The sequence below is a fragment of the Phyllostomus discolor genome, chromosome 4 (assembly GCF_004126475.2).
Source record: "Phyllostomus discolor isolate MPI-MPIP mPhyDis1 chromosome 4, mPhyDis1.pri.v3, whole genome shotgun sequence".
Lineage (NCBI taxonomy): Eukaryota > Metazoa > Chordata > Mammalia > Chiroptera > Phyllostomidae > Phyllostomus > Phyllostomus discolor.
Window position 1 is genome coordinate 186,855,772 of NC_040906.2, and position 14,205 is coordinate 186,869,976.

General features: G+C 37.8%; 1 protein-coding gene across 1 annotated transcript in view; it reads right to left on the bottom strand.

Annotated features, from left to right (window-relative positions):
- The window catches only part of AHI1 (Abelson helper integration site 1), a 176,751-nt gene that overhangs the window by 107,716 nt on the left and 54,830 nt on the right, over positions 1-14,205 (bottom strand). Inside the window, 2 exon segments of the mRNA XM_028510246.2 lie at positions 11,173-11,199; positions 13,599-13,795. Coding sequence (XP_028366047.1) covers positions 11,173-11,199; positions 13,599-13,795 — 224 coding nt within the window.

Genomic DNA, 14,205 nt, shown 5'->3' on the forward strand with positions numbered 1-14,205 from the left:
AAACAGCATTAAAAATCTGAAATTTTGAATTTCTAATTTACTGAAAAAATGTAATTTACAAGTTAACAAAATGTTAAATGACAGTTTACAGTAAATAAATATTTGTATATGAAAATCACTGTCCTTTCTCTCTTTCTCTTTTTTAAATAATCAAGCCACACAGAGCACGTCCATGTATTAGAATTTAAAAATTCCCTTTTGATGTTTTGTGTTAGTACATTGTGGTTATGTGCCCTTATTTGACTCATTATCGCTGGGAAATGCTGCTCTTCTTTCAAACAGGGATCACAAGTGGTATATTCCAGATTAAGTTTTTCTCCCTGAGACAAAGAGCTATACACAGTTGGTGAAAGAGCCAATTAGTTAAGACCATATAATAATATAGTCCTGAAGTTCCTAAACTGTTACGATATCACCTTATGAAAAAAAAATATTTTTCAAAGTAGTTAGATGAGGTCAAATACCACGTTAGTCCTAAAAAAATTATCCTGCTTTAAAAATTCTATCAGGAGCCATGATTAAACCTTGGCCAAAGTTAATGTTGACTATTTATATTAATATCGCACTTAAAGGAACAATGAAATCATCTAACATTTTCAAGTTTCATTTTCCATCTTTAAGTGGAGATAATAAAAAGAGTGCGTATGCTTCGATGGAGTGTGATGTGACAGCAAAAAAGATGAACTAGTGTTGAAGAGAGCTGTTCATGTATGCTGACCCATAAAGCGCCCAGTGACATTAAATTAGAAATATATTAAATGGAGCATGTTGGCAAAGGGAAATCACAAAGTGCTATACAAGTGAAGTGCTGTATAAACATTCGTTGTTATTATTATTAATACCACTAGAAGAGTAACTAAAAATACACATAATACAGTAAATTTTTCAGAGTGCTGTGCTTTTAAAATGGAAGTGCTGTACACAAAATTATGTATTTATCACTTAACTATTTAGTCCACTTCTCTTTTTAGAATCATTTTTCAGTTTTACTTCTGTGTTCTTGAAAATTTTTATCCTACATGTCAAACAATGCATTTTGAAATCTGGTGCAAAAGAGCAGGTGTGAGCTGGGCACACACATGCACACACGCTTCAGTCTTCCTCTTCAGAAATTTACTTGTGCTAAAATCAAAAGGAACACCAGGAAAGCTAGAATAAAATACTTAAATTCATCCACTCAAACAGAAGGACTTGTCACTTTTTAAAAATAAAATGCTGTTAAAAAACCCAACTATAATCTACAATTATATTCTCTTCCTAAAGCATTTCTATAATTCTGCTCTTTCTTGACCCATTTCTTTAGAGACTATCAAATATTCATAAAGTGATGAGTAGCAACATAAAGTAGATAATTCAACTTTTAAGGTTTGAGATAACTGGTAATTTTTATAGTGATTTGAAATGAGAATGCAGAGTATTTGCAAAGCTAGCCTACACATATTCACTACTTCATTTAGAGGAAGAAAAGTAGTAATAACCATTAAATATAGTGAAGCAATATCTATTTTTGAAATACATGCTGTGGAAAAGAGTTGCTTAATAATTTTACAACAACAGAAAGGTTGACTAAGATAGTCTACCCTACACCAACCTACCCTCTTTTCACAACACGTTTTTCTGCTTGCTTCATGCAAAAACCACAGTCTGCCAGAGTCAGTTTATTACCTCCATAATGGGGAAAACTAAACTCACACAAATTTAATGAAACTGATAATAGAGAAAAAGAAAAAAAAGTCACCTGAACTTCTGCCAAGTTAATTACAAAACTGTTTTGCCTACTCTTTCAGGGGTACAAGTACCTTTGTGCAAAATATGCAAACACTAATTTTCTTGGAGGGGATTGATTTTCCTGTTAAACAAGTTAAAACAAGCTAACAATCAGTTTCTCTTTGGGTGATTACATTTTAAAAACTGTGGGAGAGATGTAACATTCATTTCATATATACTTATGTGGGGACTAAAAAAGTAATTTTCTTTCCACCTTCTCAATCCTTCTACCTGGGCTATAATTAAATTAACAGGAGAAAAATGTCCCAAGTTTATTATATAAATGCCCATTCAGGGGTGCCATAAGTATGAGACCCAAAGAGGCTCTGGGCAATCGAGGTATTATATGCCATCACAGACAAAGGAGTAAGGGGGCAGGTAAATGGGGAAAAAGGAAATTCACAGGCAGCTGAAATGAGCAAAACACACTTGGCAAACTCCTGCTTGGCAACCCAGAAACAATGAGCCAGTGGTGGGGAGGTGGGGTAACAGGCCCTGTTTGATCCTTCCTAACTAATGCCACGGAATAGGCTTAGATTTCCTTCCTGGAGCAAGCCCTTCCACGTGAATCTCTTAGGCTGGAAAGGGGGAGGGTCAAAGGTTCCTTCTGAGTTGTTTCTGAGTAACCTCTTTAAAATCAATACCCCAAAAGGCACACTTTGGGTGGCAAAACTTTGGTCCAATTCACTTGCAAATCTAATTATTTTAGCTGACTTTAGGTTACACACTACTACATTTGCATTTATACTATATTCAAGATGCAAAGAAATTTCAAATTGATTTTAAGTTGAAACTGAAAAGATGTTAATACTGTTTATATACTTATGTTCACAAATTTGTCTCCCCTTCTCTAGGTGGCTGTTTATTTTTTCTACCAAGTTTAAACAACCATGTAGATAACACTTTAATTTCAGGACAGTTCTGGTGGCAAAAACCACCAACTCCTAAGGAAATGTTTTGTTGCACATCACACATCTGTCATAAAAATTAAAGTATAAGTTAAACAGAAGACTGGAGCCACAGTGTATATGAAGTCTGGCATCTTAACATTCTCCTAGTACAAATTCTAAAAGCAGGCTACCATGCCCTGATATCTAGGTCAGTAAAACCTAAGAAGTGAGTAGTCTATGGTGTCACAAAGAGACATTAAAACATGATCTTAGGTCTTCAGCTATTTCCCTTATAAACCAAGAAAATGAAATGAGGAATTAGAAAGAAATGCTGATACTATTAAAGAGAAATTTTTACAATGGGGTAAGGTGCCAAAAATCTCCCTCAAATTTGTTCATCACTACTACATGAACTAAAACTGGAATTAAAATTTAAATCATGCATAACTAAGTTTTATTTGTAATATTTAATAAAGGTTTTTTGAGTCTTTGATACATACACCAAGGACTCATGGGTCAAAGATTACCCATATGATTCCTCTGCATGAAGCACAAAATTAAAATTTAGTCCTGGTTGAAACCATTTACCCAAAAATATGCCCTAATTAAAGCCAATTAACTCAATGATTCTTGGTTTTCTCCAAATCTTTACTCCATTTTCTCAGGACATTTCCTTATTTCATGGGAAAATGGTCTCGAACCCCCTAACATCCTCACCTTCAAACCCATGAAAACAGAAACAGAGGCATGGACACGCGGAGCAGACTGACAGCTGTCAGAGAAGAGAGGAGTGGGACTGGATGAAAGCAGGTGAGGGGATTAGCCAAAGGACATATATAAATCTCACAGACACACACGACAGTGTGGCAGGGGCCAGGGGGCAGGGGGCACTTGGGCTGGGTAGAGGTGGGCAAAGGGGAAGAAGAAGAAAGGGGGAAAAAGAATGTACCGGTACCTCTTGCACCTTCCCTCATCTTGTTTCTTCTGGTGTCAGAGGAGGGGTACCCTTCTGTTCAAGATTATGCCCTCCATCCATCTTTTCCTGGGAATATCCTTAAAGGTCTTCTGAATATTACTTTCAAATTTTCTATGGGCTGTTTCCCTACAGGCTATAAGCATAAATCTTTCTACTTTAACACAAAAACAAACAGCAAATGACAAAAAATCTTCACTATGATTCCATAAGTTCCTTAAGCTTCAATGAAAACTAAACTCAAAAAATAGCATGTTACTGCTACCTATATACCTCAACCATTTGATTTTAACCAATTACAACGAAGCTTTTTTCCATCACAACATTAAATCTGAAGCCAAAGTCACCCTGGACTTCAAAAGATCAATCTCAGTAGAGTCACTGAGGCCTCAGATACCAAACACTGTTGATCACTGTCCTCGCTCTGTTACTGGAAAACCATATCTGTTGGTCATCCTGCCATGGCTTATCAGTGTCCTCGGCCAGACCCTCGGGGTTCTCTCCTGTTCCTTCACAGCACATTGGTTGCCCTAGGTGGTGACGGTGTTTTCACTGCTTTACCTGCCTTCTATGCCGACATTTCTTAAAGCTAAAATTATTCTGATCAGTAAGTTCGCGGATTAAACTAACATTTCCCTACTATTGACTTCCTCAGGGAGAGCTATCCCTGTCACCTAGTCGTCCCAGCCAGAAAGACGAGAATCATCCCAGAATGCTTCCTCACGCGCCACACGCCGCCAGTCCCAAGGCAATCAGGTGCTCCGGCATCTGATCACACTCTCTCTCCAGTCGTCGGGGCTTTGGTTCGCGCCTTCCCACCGCTTGCAAACTACTGAAGTGGTCTCCCGATTTGTTTCCCTATCTCGTCGGCTTCTCTAATTATTCTGTACTGCTAACAGGTGACTTTTCTAGAATGCTAATTTTATTGAGTAACACTTCTGCTTAAAACCTATCATCAATTGTCCCACTAGATGGGAAGTCCATACTTTTTTTAGTATGGCATACAAAGCTTTCTGTACTTTAACCACTACCTAGCTTATTGCTCCATTTCCTATCTCGGGATCCAACAAACTGCATTTGCCTCCCAGACGTGGCAGGTTGTTTCAGGTCTCTGCGACTTAGCTCATGCTGTTCCTCTTCTCATTTCCAGGAATGGGCTTCCCCCGGCACTACCTTCCGGGTAGATGTCAACTCTTCTTTCAATCTTCAGTTCAAGTATTACATCATGTATGAAAAGCCTTTTATCCTTTCCCAACAAAATTTACCTCTCCCTCCTTTGTTTCTCCAATATGTCCCATACCTTCTGTTATCACAGTACTGGTAACACTTAGCCAGCTTATTTATGTTGCTGATTGCTACCCACCAGACGCTAACTGTGAGGAAAAGGACCAGGTGTTATCTTGTTTTAGTAAATGGCTGGTATAGCACTAAGACAGAAGTCAAATGAATTCATACATGTAAAGAGTGCATGTTTTAAAACCTTACCCAAAGCTAAGGTATTTATACTCAAGACTTCTCAAAATGTAACTTTTTGATGATAAAAATAACATGGGCTTCAAAATAAGAAATTTGTTAGTTCACACAGTTTAATATTCAAATTCAAATCTAGAAATAGAAGTGTAAAATAGAAATATGTATGTATATTGGTCCCTAATCCTGATTTTTGGAACAGATATCCTAAAATGCTTGTAATTTCCTACATGATGAGAACACTAGAAGCATCTTTTGTTCTAATATTTGGTCTTTGATTCTGGTTTCTGACATTGAACTCTTAAATCCCTCAGAATTTCCTGGATGATAGAAATGTCTTTCGTCCTAATCAAGTGACTCCACGTGGGCTCTTGGATGAAGGCTGACCACCAGAAAGAGCAAGCAATGCTTAGAAGGTTGGAATCCGCCCCATCCTCATTTTCAAGAGAGGAGAGAGGGGCTGGAAATGGAGTTAATAACTGATCATGCCCAGCTGATGAAGCCTCCATAAAAATTCCAACACTGAGGGGTTCGAGGGGTTTCCAGGTTGGTGGGAACACATAAATGGTGGAGGTGGTGGGAGAGTGGCATGCCCGGAGAGGGCATGGGGGCTCCACACCCCTCCCCACATGCCTTACTCTACCCATCTCTTCCTTCTGCATGTTCATCTGCATCCTTTGCCATATTCTTTCATAATAAAGTGTAAGTAAGTAAACGGTTTTCCTGAGTTCTGTGAGCTGCTCTAGCAAATTAATTAAACCCAAGGAGGCCACCAGAGAATCCTGATTTACAACTGACCGGTTAGAGGCACAGGTAACCGTGTGGACTTGCAATAGGCACCTGAAGTGGGGTGGGGGGCAGTTGTGTGAAGGGACCCTTGATCTGTAGGAGGTGACACTCACCTCAGAGTGGACAGTGTCAGAACTGAGCTAAATTGTAGGACACCTGGGTGGTGTTGCAGAATTGGTTGGCGTGGGAAACCCCCACGCATCTGATGTCCAGAGTGTTCTGTGTCAGCAGTTTAACAGTAAAGGAGACACACAGGAGGGAAATTTGTTTCTCCTAAATTTTTTCCTGTTTTCTAAAATTTCCAATAAGGGAATTCCGTAATTGCTTTTAGTGGTCTATTGTAGCCTGTACTATTTCTTATAGTCAGGCCAATCTTCGAGACACTGTTAAAATAGCACAACTTAATTTGCTCTTTTGCAATGCCATGAAGAAATAATTGGGAGCATTACAAAAAATATTTTAAAAGCTCGTCAAATAACTGAAAGCCACTATTCTACTCAAATCTCAACTTAATTTTTTCCTCTTCATGATAAAAATATCCAAACTTTTTAAAAGGAGATTTAAGAAATTATTTTCTCTTGATTCTCTAGTTTTTAAGCTTTTTTATTTTTCAGTAAAAACATGTCCTTTATAGATTAGACTATAATATAGATCATTACCGTTAACAGTATTTGTCAATAAACTTAAACTTTAGCACGGCTACAGTTTATATTTATATTTATCTAGAGCAGGTGATACTAATAACTGAAAAACAAAGAGAGAGTCTCATGGCTGCAAAATGCTTACAGAGAAGTGTAGAAATTCAGACATGTGAAGACTAGAGGTAGAAACACGATGTAAATTTAAAAAGAAGGAAAAAAAAAGGGCAGGAAGAGAGGACACGAGGGAGAAAGGAAAGAAGACAAGAGAGACTTGCTCATCCCTGAGAGAATTCATGATTTAATTCTGGAAAAGACAGGCAGAATCGATTATAATTTAAGGTAGACTGGGCCCCATTATATAGTATGCTAGGTAGGAATAAATATGCCCGGGAACATGAGAAAAACAGATTAATTCCATTCCTGAGTAACAGTGAAAGCTAAGTGGAGACAGACTCTAGGCAGTATCATTTCTGACATGCCTCAATCCAACCATAAAGCAAGGAAAGACCAAGAAAATATGCGAATTGCAAACTCATATGTGGATATCCTAGGGCCACTGCAATTCAGAGCAATATAAGGCTTCTAATAACAATTTACATCTTGTAAGCAATCAGATGAGAACTCTTTAATTTTCCCATCATCAAAGCTATATATGTGAACATCAGTTTCTACCTATCTGCCTATCAAAAAGGATGAAAAATCCCTTCTCTTAGGCCAGTTTCTCCATCCGTATTCAGGATCATAGCCCCTCTCACTTTTTCAGGGACCTGAGTCCAGCAACTACCAACTTCATGGCGCATTATCAACTTGGCCATCACCACTGAATTATTCCCATCAGCAAATAGATCTGTGTTAGTACTGTCCATCTAATATTCCCCTCCACTCTGTTTCTCTGCTCCTCAGTCAAAATTTCTTAGAAGGATGTCTGTACAGTCTCCACCTTATTGGCTCTCACTGTGTCTTCAATCCACTTCAACTGTGCTTCGGTCTCTGCTGCTTACCGAACTAGCAGCCATCACCGTAAACCAAAGAACATCATCTTGCTAAATATAATGGTCAATTTCTAAATATAATGGTCAATTTCATGTCCTCCTTTTCCTCGTTCGTTCAGTAGTAAGCGACAGTCTATCACTCCTCTCTCCTGAGATGCCATCCTCTAGGCTTCTCTGCTAGGCCCTCCCCAGGACCACAGCCTCAGGTATTCAGCTATACTCTCCCCTCAAGTCATCTCATTCAATATGAGAGATTAAAAAGTATAACTATACATTTACACAACGGAATATTACTTGGCTGTAAAAAGAAAGAAATATTACCTTTTGTGACAGCATGGATGGACCCGAAGACTACTATGCTAAGTGAAATAAGCCAGGGAAAGGCAAGTACTATATGATTTCAGTTATATGTGGATTCTAATGAATGAAATAAACTAACAAAACAGAAACAGAGTCACAGATACAGAGAACAGACTTACAGCTATTAGAGGGGAGGTGGTTTGGGGGGCGCTGGGTGAAAAAGGTGAAGGGATTAGGCAAAAACAAACAAAAAACCCCTTACACAGATCAACAGTATAGTGATTACCAGAGGGAAAGGGGGTTTGGAGGATGCAGACTAGGATATAGAAGGATCAATGGTGATGGAAGGAGACTTGACTTGGGGGGGTGAACACAGAGTAAAATACATAGATGATGTATTATAGAATTATACACCTGAAACCTACATAATTTTATTAACCAATGTCGCCCCAATAAATTTCCAAAAATTTAAAAAAAAGTTCTGGAAAAGAAAATAATGACTTCTTCCCTGAGCTCAACACTCACATCCACCTTCCTATTTCATAGCTACCTTCATATTGAAAACTCCACTCCCAGCAACTGCTCCCCTCACTCCAGCATCCCATTAAAATGCCCTACTAGCATCTGTAATGTTGCTGAAAGTAACATAGATGTTATTCCAAGTTCCTCTTTCTTTTACTTATACCACATCCAGCCCATCACCAAGTTGTGTTGAATCTACTTCCAAAATATCTCCCAAATCTGTCCATCACCTGCATCTTCATCACCACCAATGTTAAAACAATTGAACAAGGAGGAGGCCATCAGACTGAAGCACCTCAAATGCCTACATAAGCAAACTCTTAAAAGTGAACAATAAGAAGACACAAACATTTTTTTAAAAGAATGGGCAAAAAATTTGAACAGACGTTTCTCCACAGAAAATATACCAATGGCACAACAAAAATGCTCAACGCCATTAGTCATCAGGGAAATGCAAATCAAAATCATGAGATATCACTTCCTGCCCAGGATGATGGCTATCATAAAAAAAGAAAACAATGTGTGTTAAGGATGAGGAGAAACTGGCACTCTTATTCACTGTTGGTGGGATTCTAAAATGCTGCAGACACTTTGGAAAACTGTTAGTATGCTTCTCAAAATGCTAAACAGGATTATCAGAGGACCCAATGGTCCCAATACTAGATACATTTCCTGGGGAAATGAAAACTTGCACATTCACGTTCATCGCAGCAGTATACTTAGTAGCCAAAAGGTGGGAACCACCCAAATATCCACAAACTGATGAATGGGTAAACAAAGTATAACAGATCCATATAATCAAATCTCATTTGGCAATAAAAAGTACTACTTATATATGCTACAAATGAAGGAACCTTGAAAACATTAAGTTAAAGAAGCCAATTACAAATGACAACATTTTGTACGATTTCATTTTCAAGTGTCCAGAATAAGCAAATCTACAGAGAAAAAAGTACATTCATGATTGCCAGAAGTTTGAGTCTGTCTTCGCCCCTGTTTCCCTCTCCCTCCCTCTTCCTCTGCGTGCGCGTGTGTGGGCACACACTGAAATAAAGCATGACAGCTAAAATAAATGGGGCAAAGAATGACTGCTGAGATAAATGGGGTTTCTTGGTTTCTCTTTGGAGGGAATCCAAAAGTTCTATCATCAGATAGCAGTGATAGTTGCACAACTCCATGAATACGATAAAAACCAGTGAATTGTATACTTTCAAAGGGTAAACATTGTGACATGTGAATTATTTCAATAAGACTTATTAAAAAAAATCTGAAGACACTAATAAGGTTAATCTTCCTGGACCTCAATTAATTTGCAAATATGCCACATTTTCAGTGAACATTTATTCTATTTTTGTCAAATAACAGGGATATCAAGATGAGTGACACGATCCTCCACCCTCAGGGAGTTTCCAGGCTGGCAGAGGACGTGCTCCACAAAGCCTGCCAAACATGTGCAGAACACTGTACTTGGGATGGAGAGCATTTGAAACGAAGGGCACACCATATATTTGTTAAAATAAAAACAGCTCTGAATTGCTGGTCAGAGAATAAACAGTTTTTACGTACTACGCATACGCAGGGAGATTAGCAATCTTGGAGCTACAATCATCACACCAACCATCGCTATCGGGAGCCAGTTTCCTGACATCTGCAGCCCAAACCAGAATACAGCGTGTTCTTTCTCCCTTTGTCTTCCTTCCCCTCGTCTCTATTCCGTATCCTGCTGACTCGTGATAATTAGGTAAAAAAGTGATTGGTTCTGACTGACACCAGACAGCTCAGGGATGGGGTAAGCCCAGTGTTTTCTGACATGCTTCCTCCGTAAGGTGCCCCATGTAGACACAGCAGCCGGCCTACTTCTGTCTTCCCAGCGCCTGCCACGTAGCAGTAGGTGTTTACTGACTAAAAAACACCACCACCGCACAGACATCATATAAAGCAGTCTCTGAACATACCAACACCATTCTCATTCTCTCCCTTCTGGGTATTTCACCCTTTTACTCTGTGACACGTATAATTAAATCTGATCAATGAATAGATGTCTAATTATTTAACTTCATTTTGGGAGTGGACAGAAGAAAAGAGGAAAGGATGAGCACATGGTACCATTTCAATTCTTATACATTAACATGTCTTTTCCTAACTGAGTTAAAGGCTGTGCATAAAATGCACTTGCTTGTGAAAGGAAGAAAGCTGCTGTGTTGGAAGTACCTTGATACCATTTAGCTGAACCTGTTTAAAATTCAAAATCTATTCGTATATCTCTATGTTTAGATTAACTCTGGGGTCTTGGGCAAATCATTTAACCTTAATAAGTCTCAGATTCCTCCTTTCTAAAACTGAAATAATAATACCTAATCTCTCTCTCAGGATTGTTATAGAGTTAAATGGGAAAAAGCGTGAAACGTTGCTATGAATGATCAAAAGCATCATCAACATAATCACTGCTATTTATACGCAGCTTGCATACACTCAAGGCTCATACAATTTACTCAGCAAGCAACCACTGAGACTGTATTGGTGTTTCTCCTTTTAAGTATCATGTAATATTTTTCCAGAAAATAAAATGACCTTGTTGGTCCCTTACTGAGAGTGTATCCCAATCACTTAGTATTCTGAAATCTAAAAAAAAATATGAAGAGGCTTCCTAAATTCTCAGGTCCCAGTAATATAATTCCTTGATAAATTGAAGCTCAAATAAGGAAACTATCAAATGAACGTTTGTAAAAGTTCTATGGGAATCCATGAACAGTAACTTTAATTCTTCAGTGCATCACAATATCAACTACTGTTTTCAAGTTACCTTCTTGGTAATAAAGACTACCTACCTTTTCAGCACAGGCTCGTATCACCTCCTAAAAGAAATACAGTAAAGAAATATTAATAATTTCATCTTAATAAAATATCAACTCTTCAACAGTCAGATGTTAATATTTTAATAACCAAAATCTACATTTGGTAGAGTTTCTTTATTACCCCGCAGTTACCACCATATTGTTTCCAATAAGACGAAAAAAAAAAAACAAAAAAACAAACCTCTAAGTTAAAGACTCACTGACACATTCTGGGTAAATCTAACTCACCAAAATGAAATGCACCGATAAGTGAGATTTCTGGGAGGCCCACATGCAACCATCTCAAGAAAAATGTGTCTCCTCAGTAAACTTGGCACAAATACTAAGATTCTGTACCAGAACACTAATGTGCCTAAAAGTCATATCCTGAAGTAAATGAAGTATAACAATTATCCCCATAAGTAAGTGCCATCAATATAATTCCCATATTAATAATATATTTCAAAAGAAATCTAATACTAACACCACTGAGTGGTAAAGTGTATGACCAGTTCTGAAGGAGCTACAGAAAGGAACTGCCTACAATTCATGGAGCAAGGCCAAGAAAAGATCCCTTTTGAAAAAGAAACTGGTAAACAATCCACATGTACTAGATGATTTCAAAATCGGCTACTGAGGCAAAAAAAAGTACTCAAGTCAATTAACGTGGGCCAGCATATGTCATCAGCCTAGTACAGAACTACAGAAAAATAACAATTAATGTGAAGCCTCGGGGAAAAAAGAGAACTGAAAAGAGGAACACGAATGTTTTTATCCAGAAACTTCTAAGGGCCAGATACTAAGTCTAAAGAAGAGTAGTCCAGTCACTAAAAGGAGACAGTAAACTGACTGTGGACACGGGATTCCGACTGCGGGGACTGCGTTTCAGCTCCAAGGCTCACCATCTGTGTGACCCTGACAACACTGCTTTATCTCTGTCAGCCTCAACTTTGTCTTCTGTAAAATGGGGTAACACTAGCACCCACATTATAAGATGGATTTGAGGATTACTACAATGAATATGTAGAGTACTTAGCACACTCTCCAAAATTCATTGGGTCAGTTATTATTCACCATTAAGCACACAATGTTAGTTATAATCAATCATTACAAGGTGAAATCTCCTGTGATGTAAAGAAAATCAACATTTTCCAAAATAGGCATACAACATTTTAAAATCCATCTAACCCCTATTTCTATGACTCTGCTTAACCTTCAACACTATCGTCACTGACTTGGGTTTCTGGTTAATTTTAAAAAGGGGGAGTGGTCTTGAGTGTTCAGGCAGCTGGTCTCTCAGTGTAGTTCATCATAGGTTTAGTTTAAAACTGGTCAAAAAAATGGTCAAGCTACCAAAGGAGGAAGGAAAGGGATAGTGTTATATTAAGTGCCAGGCACTGTGTGCAAAGGTGAGGACCCAGCAAAGCACAACCCTACACAGTCCTTGTCTTGAAGGAGTTCAAGGCCAATTCTGACTAAAAGAACTATTATGGTCAAAGAGCATGAATATTTTTAAGAAAGTTTAATTTTCTCACTATATTTTACCACTTATTTTTTATTTTAACTTTTTTCTTTAATTTCTCTAGAGAGAGGGGAAGGGAGAGAGAAAAGAGAGGGAGAGAGACATCGATATGAGAGAGAAACATCGAATCAGTTGCCTCTTGCACATGCCCAGACCGGGGACCAAACCCGCAACCCAGGCACGTTCCTAGACTGGGAATCAAATTGGCTACGTTTGGCTTTGCAGGACGACACCCAACCAGCTGAGAGACATCAGCCAGGGCTAACTACTTATCTTTGAGAAAGACCTGATAGTCTTTTATCATCAACAGAGTAACACATTAATTTTAACCAAGCATCCTTCTCCTCATAGTCATTATCTATTTTCCAATTTTATGGGCAATATCTGGTTTCTGGAGACTTCTTTTCTTAGTAGTGAGATAGAACTTTTGAATATGACACATTCGTATCTACTCTTTTGGGAGGTACATATTTCTTTTATACAGTTCTTTATTGAAGTCTTTTCTTTTTACTGTTTAGTTTTTGCATGCTAAGGTTATTTCTTTAATATATTTTATGTATATATTTTCCCAGGTTGGTCCTGGAGTGTTGGTGTGTGTGATATGTATATATATGCACACATACACACACACTAATATTTTTAGACAAAAAAACAAGTCCTGGGCTGGTCTTTACAGAGATATCAAGTCAGGAAAGCATGACAGAGTATCCTAAATTCGGTTTGTTTATTGAAGTTAACTGTCTTCAGAGCAAGTACCAGAAGGGAACTATTAAGTATAACAAAGCCTAGTGTTAACTAACTTACTTCATTCAATTAGTATTTATTGGCATAACAGTGTAAAATAGGATAGGAATGGTTTTCAAAATTCCAACTTCTCAAGTGCATAAAAGAAACATACTGTGACGGAGTCGAGTCTTTGTTTCACTTGCTGCATCTTCACTGAAGCGTCCTCAGTGTGGACATAGTCGTCAATCTGAAAAGAGCCTTGTTGAGGCGGTTTAGGAGGGGTGCACAAAGGATCTCTACTTTGGTGTGTTCCGGGGAATGGAAAAGTTCCATTGTAGTGTTTGAACGTTTCAGCCTCCTGCTGGGCAACTGGAAAAGATGAATCCATATTAGTTCAAAGCATTATAGCAAAAGTATAATGAAACAATTAAGCCACAAAACTGTAGCATTAAATAAATGATAAGAAACTGCATAATACATTTCATATGCTGAGTAATAAGAAGACACCATGACTGGTAAAATGTGAAATTATTAAGGACTCTAAAACCATAAAGAAGAAAATATAATAATTTCACAGATAATTTCATACTAGACAGTATTATAATTGAGTCTTCAAGGCCATGCATATCTTAGTCTGGCAAATATAACAAATTGAGTGGGAGCCTAAATTGAATGTATGTGGATAGAAAAAATAATATAAAAAATCAAAGGCATAATACAAAATAATTAAAGAACATGCAAAAAATAAAAATAATTACACATGAATCCATCTCCCTAAA